Source organism: Myxocyprinus asiaticus, chromosome 43, assembly GCF_019703515.2.
Source record: "Myxocyprinus asiaticus isolate MX2 ecotype Aquarium Trade chromosome 43, UBuf_Myxa_2, whole genome shotgun sequence".
Classification (NCBI taxonomy): Eukaryota; Metazoa; Chordata; class Actinopteri; order Cypriniformes; family Catostomidae; genus Myxocyprinus; species Myxocyprinus asiaticus.
The window spans coordinates 25,179,915-25,200,891 of record NC_059386.1 but is presented as its reverse complement, the minus strand read 5'-3'; the positions used below and the strand labels follow the sequence as shown (position 1 = coordinate 25,200,891).

The 20,977-nt window shown below is 38.7% G+C and overlaps 1 protein-coding gene across 3 annotated transcripts in view; it reads left to right on the top strand.

Annotated features, from left to right (window-relative positions):
• LOC127433995 (UV radiation resistance-associated gene protein-like) overlaps window positions 1–20,977 on the top strand; it is a 177,735-nt gene that overhangs the window by 77,754 nt on the left and 79,004 nt on the right. For all 3 annotated transcript variants that reach the window (XM_051686404.1, XM_051686405.1, XM_051686406.1), the window contains one exon: window positions 3,980–4,145. In XM_051686404.1, coding sequence (XP_051542364.1) covers window positions 3,980–4,145 — 166 coding nt within the window. The remainder of the gene's footprint in view (window positions 1–3,979; window positions 4,146–20,977) is intronic.

The following is a 20,977-nucleotide window of genomic DNA, read 5'->3' as shown; positions in this document are numbered from 1 at the left end:
ATAGACACCTGCTTTCTGTTAAACTGTATTTGTTGCGCTGTGTCTAGCCTTTTTAGCGCAAGAATGTGATCGATCAGTAGTCATCGTATTACAGTGAGGATAAAAAAAGTAATTGAAATCAGATGCGTTTGTGATTTGTTTATACGTTTCTCTCGGCTGCATGAAGATATTAATTTGCTTTCTCATGTCACTAGCTTTAAATATGCAACTTAGCTGGCTAACGAATGCATAAACATGATCAGCTGGATATAAACTAATGCAAATAGTTGGTAATAGATGGTAACAATCGTGACATTTAAACATTTAGGTAGGACTTGCGTGTATTTTTGTCACATTGTTCTAACCAACCGCTTGAGGTTAGCTTTAATATTAGCATCCTCTCAGCCTTGTCGGCAAACATACTGCTGTTCTCTACTAATGCAGCATCTAGTCAACAAATTACTTTATAATGATATTACAACTGGTACTGTAGTGTACTGTATACATACCTTTTCGTTGTTCATGTTTTAAATCCGCATCTGAAGTGTTCCACTCCATGCAGAGTTAGTCTCACGTGTCAAAACAAACAGCACAAGGCATCAGTGAAGTGATAGTTTTTATTTCGCCTCTAGAGGCCACTCTCATATGTATGATGACAGCGGACCCTTCCCAGCTGCTTCAGCACCGGACGCAATGGGGAAAAACTATCGGTGAGGATTTTTGCCGATAACCGATAGTTCCAGAAATCTGTTATTGGTGCCGATTAATCGGCAAAACTGATATATCGTCGACCTCTACTTTCTGCTTCACTGAATTTCCCTTGATTTCTGGGTCTCTTCAGTCTGGCTGTGAATCACAGGCTGCAGACCATCAATCAATAATTCTGTGCTTCTCTGAATCTGATCAATGGAGCCCTGTGTCCATGGAACCCTTCAGCTTGTGGTTAAGAGTGAGATCATTCTAGACAGTTATTCACTGTGAGAACTGGTTGGACCTCCTGACTTCTTGCGTTATATAAGAGAAAAGGATTTGATTAGTGCTTTCATTTTACAAAGTTCCCTGCAGTTAGGCTTTTGTAGTTTTTAATAAGGAAAATAAACTGTGTATGAAGGGGACATATGATGTCTTTTGGTGTGTTGGATGTGGTGAGAGTTATTCATCTAATTTCCCGTGTGTCCTTTGTGCAGCACCGTATGTGTCGCAGAGAATCAGTTTTAGCTTTTTTCAGGCAGAAAGGCATGTATTCAAAAGAATAGAGAGGTTAATAGAAGCCAGGTTGACCGGCACATGCAACAACATGCATGCACAGATGATCACATACATGCACATGCAGTCCTCAACATATGTGGTTATTGCTCTGAGTTTGCACAGTTTTCAGAATGAAACCTCATATGTATAGTCACACACACAATGTATTTCTTATATAAAATAACACTCAAAAACAGTTCTATTCATACAGTGCTGATTTCCTATGCTTAAAGGAATAGTTCACTCAAAAATGAAAATTCTGTCATCACTTGCTTACCCTTACACCCTGTCTACACTGGGCGTGAACGGCGCGTCACATTGCATTGCGTCGCGTCAAAAGCAATAGAACCCATTATAATCAATGATGCAGTCTACACTGGAAGTAACAGAAATAAATGGTTTAGAACGTTTGTGTCGACACGTCCAGTGTAGACAGCCTCAAGCCGTTGTGTTGCGCCATGTCTTGTCAACGGATGCGCCTGGTGTAGACAGGGTGTTTGGTCTTTCGAAAACCCATAATTTTTTTTTTCTTCAGTGGACACAAAGGGAGTTAGTTATAGCAGAATGCCCAAGCTGCTCTTTTCCATACAACAAAAGTGAATGGTGACTGAGGGTAACATTCTGCCAAACTTTGGAAAAAGAAGGTAAAATGGGTTTGGAACAACATAAGGGTAACTAAATTTACAAAATGTACTATTTTTGGGTGAACTGTCGCATTAATATATTATCATTGCCATAGTTATGAATTTGTTTTTGTCATCAAGTTACACAACTGAAGAACAAACTGTGTCGAGTGTGTTGTTTTCATCTGGAAATATGTGGTTGTTCTAGCTTGGAAACTCTCAATACGTTTAAGCGTAGTAAATAAAACTGAGCATGTGCAGATACAGGGGTGTCTGGGATGTTTAGTTCGTATGCATGTTTCTGATAAAGCAGAAGTGTGTTTTGTGGATTCTTTTTTGGGGAAAAAAAGGCTTTGCGGATCCTTTTCATAAAACTCTGCCCAAATTTGACTGATTGACCTCTCATCTTTGCAGTTGCTAAACAACCAAATATTATTCGTTTGGCATTTGCACATTTATTCGAATTTGCCAGAAATACGCCGAAAGGTTACTATTCAGACAGTAATGGGGCAATCAGTGTGATTTAGATTGTATATAATTATTTAGGAAATGCACACACTGGGGTGTGATTATACACGTTTAAAGACAGAACACTAACGTTAGCTGGTCTTCATATTCTAAGTTGCTTTCAGCCTCTGGTGATGCCTTTGACCCCGTCAAGAAAAGTGCATTGCGTAAGTGAACCGAAGGGTTATAAAACTGCTCTCGTACTATAACCTAAGGGCCCTAAGAAATGAATGACCTTCATCAACCTCCATCAACTTAACAAACGGCCCCTCATCTTAAACCTCACAATGGAATTGTTGAATTTAAGATTTGAATTGTTGTGGCTCATCCTTAATGCAAGAATGTGCAGATCTACACCCTTACCGAAATGGAGTTTCTTGTATTATAGATCTCTGTCTAAATATGTTTATCTCACAGTATGTGAATCCAGCAAACCTGTCAAGAACATGTCCAGGTTGTATTTAAAAACAGCAACAAAAGAAATTCTATATTATAAAAGGAACAATGAAACTTATGAACACAGCTTCATGATTGCTGTAACAAAGCAGATAGCCACAGTCTGCCAGTTGATTAATATTGTGGAGGATGAGAGTGTAACAGTTAAAGGATGGGCAAGGAGGAGGTGGGAACCGGCTGAACAGTAAACATAAAGTTTGATGGTAAAACTTAAAACAACATAAAACAAACACGAACACAGACACACACAACGTGGCCACGTGTCTCTCTCTCTCTTTTGAACTGGTGCCTCCAGCTCGTCTTTATCCCCCTCCTGGCTGATTAGCCTGATTCAGGGCCGGCCCCTCCCCGAGCGACAGAGAGAGGAGTCGGAGAGAACAATTTGCTCGCCGGTTCCTGGACACACTGTCGCCCAGTCTTCAGCCGCTCCTCTGCTCTCTGGTGGACGACAGCTCACTCCTCCCCCAGCATACAGCAGCGAGTCCTGTGGCCCCTGGTGGACGGAACCACTCCTCCCCTTCATCGGCAAATGGCAGCGGTTCCTCCAGCTCCCCTGGTGGATGGCAGTGGCGAGGACTCCGCGACAGAGTTTAGAGATTTAATGCCCATTGCTATAATATGCAACCTATGTGGGGAGATGAGTTCTTTCAATTAGTCAACCTCCCATTTAGACTTTGGAAAACGTTTAATGTTACTTGAAATGGTGCTATTTTAGTGCATTTCCAATTTTATACTGTGGAAGGCTTTGTTTGAAAAATGTTAATAAAGCATTATATTGTTACATATTGTTTTGTTTTCTTTCTCAAGATGGAAATAAATGCATTTTGACAGGAAAAGAAGTATATTTAGAGTCAAATTTCAGCACTTTCAAAATCTGCGATTTATTTGCGATTAACAATGAAAAATGATGCGATTAATCGTGATTAAAACATTTAATCGACTGACAGCACTAATGGTATTATGTTGCATTGCATTGCATTATATTTTTTATTGATTATAATTTTATTTAGATTTTGGGGTGAAATATGTCCTGTACATTTCATCAAGATTCACACGCTTACTGGTTTATTTGTGTTTTACTTGGAGTGCAAATTCATCTTTTATTCATCATTTGTTCTAACATGATTACAAATAAGTCTTTCTGTGTTTTCCTTTCTTTGCTGCAGCAAAGGATGATGGGAGTGTGGCTGTGGCTCTGGGTTACACGGCACACTTGGTGATGATGATATCGTGCTTCCTGCAGATTCCGCTCAGGTATCCGGTCATCCACAAGGGTTCCCGCTCCTCTATCAAAGACACCATCACCGACAAACTCAGCGAAAAGGAGAGAGAGTAAGAACATTTATTTTTTGTGATTGATTGTGTTTTGTAGCTCAATTTTTAGTTGGACTTAATTTTATTATATCTCTAAATCTCAGAAAAAACTGTTATTTCTGCTTGGCAAAGGTAAGAAATGTCTACGAGGACACTATAATATTAGTAAACATTGATTTATCTTATTCCTTACTGTCTAAAGAGGTTCTTCCCACAACACAGAGAAATATGTATGTGTCTGTTTGCACTTGTGATGTATACGTGTGTAATTTGTACACCTGTCAAGTTCAATATGTGTGTTCAGGGTGGTTTAAGGCCCTTCTTGAATTAAACGCTACTTAAACGCCACGGGGTTCCAACTTTCATGTGTCCCCTTGAGCCCCTTGCCTCTCTTTCATCCATCCCTCTCTAACTCTTTCATCTTTTCATCTGATCCTCCCTCTCTGTAGATTAACCGTGTCTGCTACAGCATAGTAGATGAATAACGGCTTCAAAAGAGGGTCTCGTAACTCTGGGTTTTGCTTAAGTTTGCATAGGTGTGCATATAAACTCAGCAAAAAAAGAAACGTCCTCTCACTTTCAACTGCTTTTATTTTCAGCAAACTTAACATGTGTAAATATTTGTATATACAAAAAAAAGATTCAACAACTAAGACATAAACTGAACAAGTTTCACAGACATGTGACTAACAGAAATGGAATAATGTGTCTCTGAACAAAGGGGGGGTCAAAATCAAAAGTAACAGTCAGTATCTGGTGTGGCCACCAGCTGCATTAAGTACTGCAGTGCATCTCCTCCTCATGGACTGCACCAGATTTGCCTGTTCTTGCTGTGAGATGTTACCCCACTCTTCCACCAAGGCACTTGCAAGTTCCCGGACATTTCTTGGGGGAATGGCCCTAGCCCTCACCCTCCGATCCAACAGGTCCCAGACATGCTCAATGCGATTGAGATCCGGGCTCTTCGCTGGCCATGGCAGAACACTGACATTCTTGTCTTGCAGGAAATCATGCACAGAACGAGCAGTATGGCTGGTGGCATTGTCATGCTGGAGTGTCATGACAGGGTGAGCCTGCAGGGAGGGAGGGGGATGCTTTCCCTGTAATGCACAGCATTGAGATTGCCTGCAATGACAACAAGCTCAGTCCAATGATGCTGTGACACACCGCCCCAGACCATGACGGACCCTCCACCTCCAAATCGATCCTGCTCCAGAGTACAGGCCTCGGTGTAACGCTAATTCCTTCGACGATAAACGCGAGTCCAACCATCACCCCTGGTGAGGCAAAACCGTGACTCGTCAGTGAAGAGCACTTTTTGTCAGTCCTGTCTGGTCCAGTGAAGGTGGGTTTGTGCTCATAGGCAACATTGTTGCTGGTGATGTCTGGTAAGAACCTGCGTTACAACAGGCCTACAAGCCCGCAGTCCAGCCTCTCTCAGCCTATTGCGGACAGTCTGAGCACTGATGGAGGGATTGTGCATTCCTGGTGTAACTCTGCAGGTGTGATATTCGGATGTACCGATCCTGTGCAGGTGTTGTTACATGTGGTCTGCCACTGCGAGGACGATCAGCTGTCCTTCCTGTCTCCCTGTAGTACTGTTTTAGGCATCTCACAGTACGGACATTGCAATTTATTGCCCTGGCCACATCTGCAGTCCTCATGCCTCAATGCAGTATGCCTAAGGCACGTTCACGCAGATGAGCAGGGACCCTGGGCATCTTTCTTTTGGTGTTTTTCAGAGTCAGTAGAAAGGTCTCTTTAGTGTCCTAAGTTTTTATAACTGTGAGCTTAATTGCCTACCGTCTGCAAGCTGTTATTGTCTTTATGACCATTCCACAGGTGCATGTTCATTAATTGTTTATGGTTCATTGAACAAGCATGGAAAACTTTGTTTAAACCCTTTACAATAAAGATCTGTAAAGTTATTTGGATTTTTACAAAATTATCTTTAAAATACAGTGTCCTGAAAAGCGGACGTTTCTTTTTTTGCTGAGTTTATGTATCTTACTTATTGATGTCTTCTATCAAAGTGGCAACAATGCTCTTTAATGACTTTTTTTGTGAAACACAGAAGGCAGATTGTTGCAATGACAACCTTAGTCACCACTTTGATTGTATGGAAAAAAGATGCAATAAAAATTAATGGTGACTAACATTCTGATTGGCATAAACCAACCCTTTAAATATTGTCTTTGGGATTTTTTCACTTTTATTGGTGATAATAATAAAGAGAAAAATGGTAATGATGGGTAGAAGAGGCAGGAAAGAGATCGGGTAAAATCGTGAACTGGACTCAAACTTACATGGCCGGCTTGAGCACCACAGCTCAACTTATCAGAGTTTACACACTAACCACTTGGCCACAGCTCTGATTATTTTTGCTTTGGAATTTATTTATTTTTTAAACTTTGATTATAATGAAAATATTTTAGTAAAGGCCTTTTGAGTTGCAGATGCGTTGTTGTTATTTGGAAATAGTGTTGTGAGTGTATTGACGCTTGTATTAATGTTTTCATTCTTTGATCCTGATCTACAAAGCCTGTTTATAAACAGTTTTCGCTTTAATCTCTATCCTGTGTCCACCTTTATAAATCTTGCGGTTGCGAATAGGCCTTTTCCTTTTACAATGCAATCAGAGTAGCATTGCATCATCTCATTAGATTCTTACACAACTCGATAAACTGTCACGTTTGCTTGTTCTAACATTACTGCAATCTTTCTTCCTCCCTAATCTTCATAGTTTCAGGTTAAATTACATCCTCAGGATGTGATCTTCCCCAGCACGTGAGATGCTTGTAAATTGTTAACATTTTGTGTGCATGTGATGCTGTGGTTGCCATGAAGATGGATGCATACTCTCCAGGCTTGGCCTGTAGGATCCGCAGACCCTGGCATTTTAATGCCAGAATATGTGGGCACTGCAATTACAATGGCGGCTACCCAGTTCAAATTATTGTTTTTCTTTGTTTTGGTGCCGTAACTAAGCAGGAGCCGTCCAAGAAAAGAGGTTGCTGGTGTGCTGATTACATGTCTGCAGTGCACATGCCTAGAGAGGTATCACATTCCTGCATTCCACACATGGTGAAAAGCCCCTTAATGAAACCTGCAATAAAATTTGATTGTTATAATCAGATAGGCCCCCTTTTGAATGACAGGGGTCGAGATAACTTTCTCCGCTTTTGATGTAGGATTAATGGCTGATTTCAACAGGTTATAAATGAGGAGGAAGAGAGGAAGAAGATGGAGAGGTAAGAGAGAGGGGGCAGAAAGAGAAGGGGAAAAAGAAGAACCCTGAATTGTGCCAGCATATGGTAAAGACGTCCCTTGGGGTGTATGTTTGCATAGACAGGCTCAGTTGTTGCGATAATCAAAAATGTTCTGTCAATTATCGAATTTTAAAAACATTGTCAGATAATTCAAAATGCTTTCTGTCATTTTAATAGATAGAAATAACAAGGTCTGGTCTATTGTGTTTCCCTATGTTAGAAACATTCCCACAGTAAAGGATGCTAATAGGGATTAAATGTAGGAACAAGGGGAGAAAGTACAAATTTAGGCTCCCCTGTGAAAATGGACTCAGAGAGAGATGTGTGTGAGGATTTGGGGTGTGAAATGTGAGATCCAAGTGTAGTCTAGTGGAATAATTCACGGGATATTGTTCATAAAATTGGGTGACCAGATTGCAAAACCAGTGTCTGTTGTCTTTGTCACATAGAGAATAGACAAGCCAAAAAAAGGGGTTTCCACAGTCATAGAAAACCTGGAAATAATCAATATAATCTTAAAAGTCTTGGAAATGTCTGTGGTGAATATGCATTTTTTTAGTTACGCTTTGCTCTAAAGTTTTAGGTATTTCTCTTGTGCAAAGTCGAATTTGTTCACATGCAAAGGTGATATCCGATTTGTGAGCAGTGTTCTTTTGAATTTAATCTTTTCAATGAATTGCTTGAACCATTTCAGCAAATTGCTCTTTTAAAAAAAAAAAAAAAAAAAAAAAATATATATATATATATATATATATATATATATATATATATATATATATATATATATATATATATATATATATATATATTCAATTTCAATTTTTAAAAGACCATATCCCGAAATCGTAAATGACTTGAAAGGTCATGGTAAAGTCATAGAAATTCAGTAATCGGAAAGAGTGGGAACCCTACAAGAATCACATTTGGTAAGACTATTGTTCAGCCAATTGTTGCCACAGACTTTCTTGTGATATCAGTGTCACATTAAAAATGCCACACATTACAATATTTTACTGATAATTTACTAAGAAGTAGAGCATAAGGAAAAATTTACGACCCAGTATGTCAAATTGATGGATGATGATAATTTGTATCGCTACCTCTGTTTGGATGGGCTGAGGCTAGGAATATGCACAAGTACTCGGAAATAACAGCAATGATCGATCATGAAAACGCATGATTGTGTAACTTCAAAGTTTTGGTCTTGAGACACGTTGTTAACAGTTGTTTATACAGTTTTAAACTTTAAGCACTTAAAATGCTGTGTTAAAGTCATGTCACAGATGGTACAAGACAATGCAGTACCCAAAGAATCTGACCCAAGAGTATATCTGATCAACAGTGGAAAAAGTTGTGCATACGGAACTTATATATCTGTCAAGATATCTTGGGTACTTGTGCTTTCAAAATGACCACAATACACATCCCGAGCTGCGGCTGGCTCAGATTAGGCCTTGCCCACACACATACACATTTCACACACCAAATCCCTTTTTCAGTTATGTCTACAGTGCACATCCCCTGCAATACTGTTGTGTTTAACAATGCTGTCAACTCTGCAAACATTTTACAACTCCCAACCTACTGAGAACGTCAGTCATGCTGTTGAACTTGCAACCACATGGATGTTCTGTAACACAATAGACCGTAATTCTACTGTCTATCTGTGATGCACAAGCCTTTACATGGTTCACAGACAGTACATTTGGCCACCCACATCCCACTCTGCCAGTCACAGAGGCTCCTGGGAGACAATGCTGTTATGAAAGTCAAACAACAATCAGGACACACTTTTCCTGACCCTCAGCCATTTGTGCATTTGTGTGTTTGCAAATGTCTGCTTGTTTGTATGAGGGACAGCCAACAAACAGCTATTAGCAGCAGCTGTACAAGGAGTGAGACCTCTCAGCTGTTTAATGGTCCTATACTTGTCTGTTTGCAGATGAATCAGGTGCCACTGAGAAGATGAAGGTCCAACCCTTCAGATGTTGGATTCTAAAGCTCATTTAAGTATGAGTTAAAAGGCGAAGGAGAACAGAGGGACCTATGTGGCCCTCGTTATTAACTCTACACGAGCCAGGCCCGCACCATATCCTATTATCCCCTCTCCTACGTGACCCCGTGACCTCCACACACCATAACTTACAGCAATATAAGCTGTAATCAGCCTCGAAGTGTCGTTGTTTAACATTGTGTCAGCTTTGAGCTTGACAAATATGGTTTAAATCATCTTCTCTATCTCTCTCTTGGCCTCGTTGGGTCTCACGTTCATTTGTCAGTTCTACTCTGGGTGTCTAACCCTCTCTCTGTCATAACGAGGTCTCGGATTTGTATAGTGGGTGTTCTCTGAGTTAAAGTCAGCGATCTGTAAATCTGCATGGTCCATTAATCTCTTCAAGTTTGGGAAGATACATCTGTATCTTAGTGTGATTGAACTTATAGTATAGCTTTTTGCTTGTGGTCCTATATATATATATATATATATATATATATATATATATATATATATATATATATATATATATATATATATATATATATAGAAATACAATTTTTTTTTTTTTTTTTTTTTTTTTTGTGCATTAGTCTGTGCTGTTTTTCTATTGTAGAAATAGAAAATGAAAAAAGATGTTTGTTTTTTTTTTAATGTAAACATGCTCTATGGGTGTCTTTGACTGTAGGCTTTTAAACATGTCTCAAGATGCCTTCGTTGGGTTCTGTGGACTGGATCTTGGCCACTTGTAGAAGAATAAATGGATAAAATCACAACACCTTCATGGAGGTATTGGCGGCTGTAGAAAAGGTTAAAAGAGCCAGTTGCCTTCTTGGCAAATACATCGCCTAGCCCTTTTCTTTAAATGAGCTTGTACAATAGCTGGACAACATAAAAAATGCTGTTTTTGTACTGCTTTATTAAAACCTGATTTGAGATAAAGAAGCACCATTTTTTCTTGACTGCTGCACTTTTTCTTTAGTATTGCGGCCCAAATATCGTAAGTTGCTTCGGCTTTTCTCAAAAGTTGCAATGCCATTTGTGGTGTTTTTTGGTTTGTTTTTCAGTCAAAACTCCCAAACAAACATAGAATACTTTTGCAATTTGTGTCAATGATGAGCAATTACCTGTAAATATTTTAGTGCATAATATCTGAATATGCAGTTAGCAAGCAAAAGCAACAAATACACATGAAAATACCCTACATTTAAGAGGTAAAACCTGTTATATTGATAATACGAGATAATAAAATGTAAGCTTGGAAAACAGTTTTGGAAATTTCGTCCTTCCCCCTGCCCAACACCGAAGAGTGTGGAATTATTACATTTTGCAAAGCTATAGCCTTATGTAGATTGAACAATTCCTACAATCTGCTCAACATCTTACAAAATCTCAGCTTCATCCTGCTTCCAACATTCTTTAAAGTGTCATTGAGGTGGCCCATAAACTGGACCAACCTCTGACCTCACCTCCCTCACTGTGTTTAGGGCTTCATCCAGTCACCCAGCGTGTGTCTTCATTAACCAAAATGACGTGACTGTGGACATGATTCATCCCGTATCAAGCTTTACCCAGTCAATGATAAAACTGTCAGGATGGTGGTTATGAATTAAGATAAGTGAGGTGTAGGCAGAACTCTTTTTTTTTTTTTTTTTTTTTAGATATGATAATAATACTAGTCATTTGTCAGAGAAGTGTAATCATAATGCTACACATTTCATGGGCAAAAGTCTAAAGGCTATAGAAAGTCAAAACACTGCTGGCATTGCTCTGTAGGACTAGACTTAACTGGCCCATAATAAATGAGATGTTGGAGAGATGTTATTAAAAACATGACTCTTTTTCTTAACTGTCTCTTATTGAAATTATAATGTTATCTTCAGGGCTTTAGAGTTCAGCAGTGATGTCATTTTGCAAACATTCTAGAATTTACAACCTTCTGTGACACAGCCACACTAATACATTTTCGGATGAAAACGAATTGATATTGCAAGGTTAACAACAGCGTTTTCCTCAAGAGGGACTTCTAGTAGCACATGTTTTGGAATACAGTGACATTAGCATACTGTGATTGGTTCTTGCTGATACCATGCCAGTTCCTAATTATTACTATGACAACAACATTAACACAACACACTAACACAACATAAACATCCAGAATGGTAGACATGCGTTGGATGTTGCCTCTGCTGTCTACTCTAATAGCTTGTTTGCAGTGTTTGCAGGCTTTGTGTAATTTCACTGCTGCATATACATGTAATAAACATATTTGTGTGGTGTATGTGAGTCACCAGAGATAGAACATGTCTATATAGAACATTTCAAACCAGTCCCCTAAGAAGATGCTGCTTTAGAAGGTAGCCTTCTCAGACAGCAAAGCAGCACACTAAGTTTTTGAACAGAAGTCCATGTTATATTGTCATGTTGTCTCTTTAACAGTAAATAACAGTATTACTTGTAGTATCAGGCCACTTTCCAAAGTCACATTTTAAGGCATTTCCACATTTGCTTGCTTTTACAGCTTCTTAAATTGTTCCAGGCTTCTCTATTAAACCTGAAAATTCACTGTAATATCGACGCACTAGTCTCGTAAATGAAATCTGATGAATCCACATTTGGAAGAAAAAACATCATTTTCGACATGCAAACTTCTTTGCTTCTCATTAAAACGTTTCTGTCCTCTATTTTAACCTGTTATTTAGCTGAAACTTCCATCCATCGTTATTTAAAATGCACTAATTGGAGGGACAGAAATGGGATCTCAGTAACTGTAAATCTAGGGTCACCCCTACCTGGTATTGCAATCTGTAAACCATTGCTCTCTTTTCCTGCCCTTTTTACTTACTTTTCCTCCATGTTTCCACGATTGTGCCCCAGTGAGACAGTCCACACCTGGGATGCCTATTCTATGACCAAATTATGCGGTTTGAGCACTTTGTTTTTTTTTGCCCCAGTGAAATAAGTCTTGGGCCAGATTAATCTACTATCCATTAGTCCCTCGTCTTTCCTTAAAACAACACTAATAATACACACATACATTTCCACAATTTTTTTTCCATAACATACTGTTCTTTGGAAACTTGGAAACTTCTTTGGCCCCCCTAGAAGCATTCTTGACATGCAATGGGCTCTAACGACACATTGCACCCACATTTCTACACTTGTAGCCCATTGCTGCATGCCTGATTGCTGCAGAGCTTAGAGAGTCTGGGAGATGTGATCCAGATGTACTCTTGGTGATGGAGTCCAGAGATTGGGCCTGTTAAACCCAAGCCTCCCTCTCAGACTGGGTTTTATTGGGAACTGTTTGATTCCACTGTCTATTTTTTCAGGAGGACGTTATGACAAGCGTAAAAATGGAAGTAGGGATTGACATACTATAGCTCCATGAGTTCAGAACACTAAACCTGGATTCCTAGACCAGAGAGAGCTGCCATGCTTGAAAGAGAAAAATCAAAGGAACATTGAGCTCAAAGGAGAGCAGAATTATTAAAGAGCTTTGGAGCTGTTTTTCAGCCTTGCTTAAATCAACCTAAGATCTTTTTTGTCAGTCTAGCTGGTCTCCCAACCTGGCTAAGCTGGTCTTCAGCTTGTGTAGCTGGTCTCCCAACCTGGCTAAGCTGGTCTTCAGCTTGTGTAGCTGGTCTCCCAACCTGACCATCTCACAAAGGCCACAAACCCCTTTAAAACCAGCAAACAGACCAGCCTGACCAGGCTGGGAAAACTGCTAAGACCAACAAGCCAACTTAGACTGATTTAAGCTGTTTATTTTTCAGCTGGGATGCCTGTTAAGATTGATAGTGCTGATCTGAGAAGGGTGCACACATCATGCACCTATTTTTTACTTTATTTTTTTCCATTTTTGAATGGTTCATAGCCCAATACCTCTCCATCCAAATGCATTTTTTCAGTAATTCTATATTCAGGCACATAACAATTTTTGACACAAACTGCCCCACAATCAAACCATTACTTTTGCGACTCAACTGTCTGATTCATAACATGACATTTTCAAGAGCTGATATCATCTTCAGACAGTGGAAAGACTCGTCAGTCTTTTATTTGGGCCTCAGGGACAAATTCTAGTTCTGCCAAAGTCAGTTTGACGGGTCTGAAAGCTGATAAAACCGCTCATCACAAAGACAGAAGACTGGAGCCAGGTTGTACCCGGCAGCTGAATACCTCATTCCTCTGGCTTTCCTCTCCTCTTTTCCATCCCTCTATCTTAGCACTGGGCTTCTCAGGATATGATCCTGAACTCGGTCCTCTAAACGTTCTAGTGTTGGCGTAGATCATACTGTGTTTCCATGATTTTTCAGTCAGCTCTTGTTAATGTCTTCAGGTCCAAATTGCCTCCATCTTTGAGCATATGTTGAGTAGCCACATTAAAAATTATATACGTTGAGTTGATGTACTATACCGGATTGTGATGGTTGGAAAGGCTTACAGTATTTGAAATACATTATTTTGATTGGTCAGCTTATTTTTTTGAAAATTCCACTGCAGACACACTTTCAAATGTTCTTATTTGTTGAATAGATGTCCTTGGGTGTTTTTTTATCTTCAGCTCTTTTTTTTTTAGGACTTCAGGTACATTTTTGAGAATTTCAGAGCTTAAGCTGGAAGTTTCCAGTCTGGAAGAGGTGTACGATCTTCATAACGAAGTTTCATTCTTTGCGTTGGCATTTTGTTTGGTCAGATTTTTTTCAAAAAATGTAATCGGCAACACAACTTTTACATTTTAGTTGTTGAGAAGATTTCTTAGGACTTCAGGTACATTTTGCAGAGAATTTTATATCTTAAGATGGAAATATTCGGGCTGGCAGAGGTGTGCAGTTTTAGTTATGAAGTTTCAGTATGTATTCAGATTTTGATTGGTCCATTTATTTTCTGAACATTTCGCACCAACTCTCAACTTTTAAATTTCTTATTTGTTGAAAATAGTTTCTTATGTTGTTCAAGGTTCTCTAGAGATTCAGGTACATTTGGCAGAGATTTTCAGAACTTTATTCATACTACAGTTGAGTAGAGGTGTTCAATCCTCATTGCAAATTTTGCTCTTTGGATTCGTATATATCGGCATGACTGGGCTTCGTTGAGAGTTGAGGAATTACTGCAGCAGTCTGCTGTTCGGTGGGTGGTCAGAGCGGATCGTTCATAGGTCCAGGAACTGTTGAAAATCTTCCCAACTACTCAGAATGACCTATGCTGATGTATACTCTGCAAGCCGCACGGCACATGTGCAATGCCTGCCTGTTTACAGATTATAATTGATACTCCAAACGTACATAACCATGTCATCCTAACTCTGTTTTTCATCCTTCCTTTTCGTGCTTGTTCATACTTTAACTATCAATTTGTCTCTTGCTCGATCAGACTGTATTTATGTATTAACATGCTTGTCCTTTTCTTGCTATCCTTCTATCTTTCTGTCTCACTTCCTTTTATGTTTTGTCACGCAGTATACCTTATACACAGCATTCCACATAAACACCATTGGGTTTGCTTTCCTTCTCATATTGTTCTTTCATTCTTCAATTCCACACAGAGGAATAGAGAAAATTCCTCATAACTACGGGGTTTTTTTTAATGCACAGTTTCAATGCAGGGAGTCGTAAATCAACCCAGCTGCTTTTAAACAAAACACCTGCTGCCAACCTGTCAGAGTTAATGGCAGCACTTGCTGTTTAAATCAGCCATAGCTGTAACTCCCAATATCAGAGAAACTATTACATTCAGCATCTGCCACACAGTGCAATTTTAATGGGCCAGGCTCCACTGATAGCCCTTGCTGTAACTCTTTTGCCATTTTTGGGTGCTCTTTTAAAGTGTGTGTGTGTGTGTGTGTGTGTGTGTGTGTGTCTAAATGGGATGTGTGGTTCGCTTACACTATCTTCTTAGTTTCTTTACGAGCTGGTGTAAGAGAACAAGGTTCATTTTTCCCTCGACTGTTTAATTAAGACCAGAAATGGGCCCAGAGAACAGGAAGGAAACACTTTTTACTGTATGCTATAGTTATATATTATGTTGTGAATCTGAACTTCCTCACATATGCCATTAAGAAGACCTTTTTAGTGGCTTTTTTAAAACGGAGAGTACAAGCTAATTTTTCAAACAACATTTCACAAAAAGGAGTTTTTTAGGTTTTAAATGATAAATCAGTATACATACTGTTTAAGATTAAGACAAGAAACACTAGTAGTGCATGTCCACAGTTAATGTGATCAACTACTCCTGTGGTTAATCTGTTAGGACACCTGTGTGAACTCCTCTTCTCATCTCTTCTCGAGACTTGATGATATTGCTGCCAGTCTTTTTAAATAACATGCTGAAAGAGGGAGAGAAGACTGAAACAGTCAGAAAGAAAGTAACAATGTGTTTTACTATCATGCTCAGTTATCTACACCTTATTTTATTGTGTAACATTTCAGATCAAGCATTGGAAAGACATATGTCCCTAGTGGAAACATGCTTGTAGTTTGTACTTGCGGTTGTTTTGCCCCATCACAAACGTTTACTAGAAAATAAAGGCTCTTCTACTGATTGAGGTGAGACAATGATGAAAGCAGAGTATTAGGAGATTAGAGCTGTCTTTTTAAATCAAACATCAACATAAATTCCCAAGAGGATCAATTTCTTTCTAAATTTGTAGCAATTTTCTGTACTCAGATCCTTCCAGTTTTGAACATTGATTCAAATATGCAGCAAAGACAGCAAATCCATGGCCTAGAAGTTAACGCATATGCTCCGACATATGGAGCTGTGCGTTCATGCGGCAACGTGGTGTCCAATCTGGCTTGAGACATTTCGGATTCATTCCTCTCTTTACTATTACTTTTAATAAAAGTAGCCAAAAATAATATTTAAATATGAATTAAATATCTAAATATGTATGCTGAACCAGTAGTTTTGTTTAGTCTCATCCCCTCAATGGACCACAGTCCATTCTCTGTCCCTCTGGTGCATATGGCATACAAAACTGTAGTGTGCTAGCTGAACATTGGCAGTTCAGATCAGATTGGCTGACTTTACACAACTTCCAGGATTAATGTGCAAAAGTCATGTTTACATGGTACTTGTTTGATTCAATGAGCACAATGAGGCTAGCGCTATTTCTAGTACCGGCGAGTGTTTGAAATAACTGCAGATTTCGATCTTCTGATGATGAATTTTGATTGACAGTTGATGCTCACTTATATCATAAACATGAATGATAATTCTCTCTGAACAAATGTGAATAAATAAATGAAAACAAATAAACCTCCAATGCGTGGGCATCCTTTTGAATGCTAAATTTTACATATACAGTACTGTGCAGAAGTCTTAGCTGCATAAGATGTTTCACAAAATCATTTGTCTTAAGATGGTTATTTATATCTTCAGCTTTAGTGTGTCAATAGGAAATATACATTTTAGACTCCCAAACATCCTCTCATTTTGCAAATAGAATAGAAGAACAGGGAGCCCTGCAACAGATGGCATGGCCCCACAGAGCCTCTCACTAAACATCGAGTCAGTCTGGGATTACATGAAGAGACAGAAGCAATTGAGACGAACTGTGGCGAATTCTCCAAGAAGCTTGATACATCCAATCTGCCAATAACCAAGAAAAACTGTGTCCAGGTGTACCTAGGAGAATTGATGCTGTTTTGAAGGCAAAGGTGGTCACACCAAATATTGATTTAGCTTACTGGACTTTGTATGATGTTAATTGATAAATGAAAACTATTTATGGCATTATTTTTGAAGACATCCTCACTATGCAGTATTCTCCACAAGTGCCTAAAATGTTTGCATTGTACTGTAGGTTAAAAACATGTTACAGGAAAGTGTTTAACGTGCCACCATTTCACAATGTCTGTCCAGCAAGTTATTGCAGTTGTGGCGTGTTTACATACAACTACCTCTGAATTAAACTGCTACTCTTTGAGGCGTTCAGCTCCGCCTATTGAAATTCTATGGCCCCACTTAGAGATTTAGAGCTGGAAATGCATAATTGCAGTGGCAACCGCAGCAGTAAAAAGGCCATTCGAGATGATGATCACCTGTTTACTATCTTAAAGGGCTAGTAAACTAGATTTCCACAATTAGAACTCTATTTACTTGTTTTCTTGGTTAGAATCTATATAAACTATAATGTATGCTTGTATGTATACAAACAGAAATTCTGATTCCAAGGTTTACACAAATTTCCACGTGTTTTCTGTATAGCTGGTAACAATTATTTGAATGAATTTTTTCCACACTGCCCTATTATTGTGGTATCATTTATTTCAGAAAAGAACTCCTGTCTGAGTGGCATCTCTTGGCTTGCATGTGTATCAGACATTATGGTGAAAGTCAAAAGGCTGCTCAAAACTAGTTTTCGCCCAGTGCGTCACTCTTCCCCCACCCAGCTCTCCCCCAAAAAACACAAACGTCCGTTCTTGGTGGGGCTTTTTTTGTGTGAGATTTTGTGAGGTGTGGGGTGAAAGTGCATGTTATCCTGCCATTTGAGAGCAAGTGTGAGCACTTCTCCAGGTCTACTGTATTCCCTGACATTTACAATAGGGATAAAAACCATTCTCATTTCCTCACCATTCCTCTGTCTTTCTCACTGCCTGTCCGCACACACTTTTTCACATGTATGTACATACACGTGTACGAGTGCTTACACACACATGCTCACTTCCTGTCCCCTGTTGCTCTGTTATAATATATATGACTGGACATTCCCTTGAGGAATTCCTGGTGCTCTGTGAACCTGAGTCGCAGGAGTATGATCACACACACACACACCCAAGAGTGCTCATTAATCACGGTTAGGTGACGTTTGTGCATGCATGTGTTTGCATGTGCGAGTGAGTTGTTGTTGGAATCTGGTTAAATGTGGCTTGTGAGGATATTTTTTTCTCTAGGTAAGGAAAAAGATGAACAAATATACATTGAACTGCTCCTTTACACTCAAAATGACATGAATGGCATGGTAAAATATTGTGTGTGTGTCTGTGTATTCAGGGCAGTGAGGGTTTGAAGTATGCACCTTCTTCAAGATTATGTCCCCGTAGGTCTTGCGGGTCAAACAGGAAGTATGTGAATGTGTGTGTGTTTGAGAGAGAGACAGAAATGTTAAGACAGGAAGTAGAGGGAATTGCAGGGTCTGTCTCCACTCTTCCGCGATTAAAAGCATAAGTTCCAGGTGCTACTGACCAAAAAAAAAGGCTCTGGAAGATCACTCACACCTTTATGTTTGAGGTGTCTATCGCCTGTAGGCTAAAGTGCGTGACCTCCTGGACTGGTTGCAGTGTGTAACCTCACCTCCTGAGCGTTTTTCTGAAAATATAAGGTGAATACACGTCACACGCATTCACAATCATGAGAGTGGCATATAAATGCATTACAAAGGTATGTAGTCTTGAAAACATACACAGTGTTTTAACAAGCTTGTCAGCGCTGTGATGAGAGCTTTGTGGTTAAAGTGGCAATGTTTCTGTGGATCACAGGTGGTTAAGCTTGAGGCTTTTCTGCCCACCTCTCTCTCTCTCTCTCTCTCTCTCATTCTCTCTTGCTCTCTCTCCCCCTTATAAGCTTTTAATAACAGGGCAGTGGTTTTGTACTCTGATATTACGGGGGGATGTAGTCATGTCAGGTGTTAGTGGGAGCAGCTTCGAGGAGGGTGCAGAATATTTGTGTTTTCTTTCTCTCTATTTTGTGAGCCTCTTTCCCATCCTCTCTATTTAAGAGGGACTTTCCTGCTGGGTTTTTGGTCCATGTTCTCCAATAAAATTAAGAGGACTTTATGCTCAGTTGGCCTGCTTGTGGGGCCCGCTTTTTGAAATCTGTATACTGCTATTTAGTGTTGTAAAGTTATAAAGTGATGGCCAAAATCTGCCCACATAGGCAAAAAAAATTTTTTCTAAATCAGTGTTTTTGTCTTGTTTTTACAGTAAAAACTAAACATTCCTTAAACAAGATACATTAACTTGAGAAGCAAAATGAAATAAGATGTTGTCTTGTTTTCAGAGAAACCTAACAACATTTTGTGAGACTTATGCTTAAAACAAGAAAAAGCTATTTTCCAATGGGAGATCTTATGAAGTTTTGCTTGTCAAGTAAATTGTTCTTGTTTTATGAATGTTTAGTGTTTTTACTGAAAAGCATGAAAAATAATTATTTTTCCAGTGTACTGTTTGAATGAAAAGTAAAGTGACCAACCACAATTCATTTTGTTTTTCTGAAATTATCAATACTCAATAATAGACCATCTTGAAAACCGGACTCATTCATATAATAGTGACAGTAGAGATGGGTATTGATACAGATTTCCCAATTCGATTCCGATTCACAAGCTGTAGATTTAATTCGACTAATTTAGGTATATTTCAGTAATAATGTCCATTTTGCTTATGTAGGCAGTTTGATTTCGATACTACAACAAAATACTAACTTATTTGAGTAAACATTGTTTCAAGTTCTCAAGTAGTTATTCAAGACAAGTAAACAGTCAGTAATAAAGAACAAAGAAACACATTACAAGCAATAGAATAAATATAAACAACAGAACAAAGATACAAATTAAGAAAACATTGCTTTAGGTTTTCAACAGCAGTATCATGTATTAATGTAAACATTCAGATATTATATGTAATAAATGTAATGTAATAAACTACTAAAATGGCTTGTCTTTCAGTATATTGATATTGGGTTCGTCCAAATGAAGATTGCGATTAATCGTAAAATTGGAAAACCCCAGCCTTAAGTGGCAGTATATGAAGATAAAACAAAAAGTAAAAGTAATTTACAAAGTAAATTATACACTTACTGAGCACTTGTTAGGAACACCTGTACACCTGTTTATTCATGTGATTATCTAATTTATGTGGCAGCAGTGCACTGCATAAACTCATGCAGATATGGGTCAGGAGCTTCAGTTAATGTTCACATCAACCATCAGAATGGGGAAAAAATTTGATCTCAGTAATTTCGACCGTGGCATGATTGTTGGTGCCAGACGGGCTGGTTTGATTATTTCTGTAACTGCTGATCTCCTTGAATTTCCATGCACAACAGTCTCTAGAGCAGCGCTACTCAGTATATTTTGTGGCCCGTGTTATGAAATCATCATCAGAAATATATTTATCAGCATAATATATTTTTCGAGGATTAACGAGGACTTGCAATGCGTTGAGATGTTAATAGTATCCGAATAAAACATTTATAAAACCAACAGATGTTTCTTTCTGTTATATTTTAATCATTTTAAAAATATTTGCAAACGAAGGTCTCGAGAATTAAGTTGACATTTTTACTCGATTATGTTACTAATACAAATGATTAATGACATATTCATTTTCTAGTTGTATTTGTATTTTTTAATTAGACTTAATGAATTGTGTAGCTAACTATGATGGACATTTTCAAGAAATCTGAATATCATTAACATATGTATCAGCAACAACTTACTAAAATGACACTAAATTCAGATGACTATTAGAGACCGACTTCGAAATGAACGAGTTGGACTCATACAGGCAGGCGGCTCTAACGAGTTACTAGACCGTTTATTGAACCAAAGAACCTGTTTGAAATGAAGGAATCAAACCTACAGG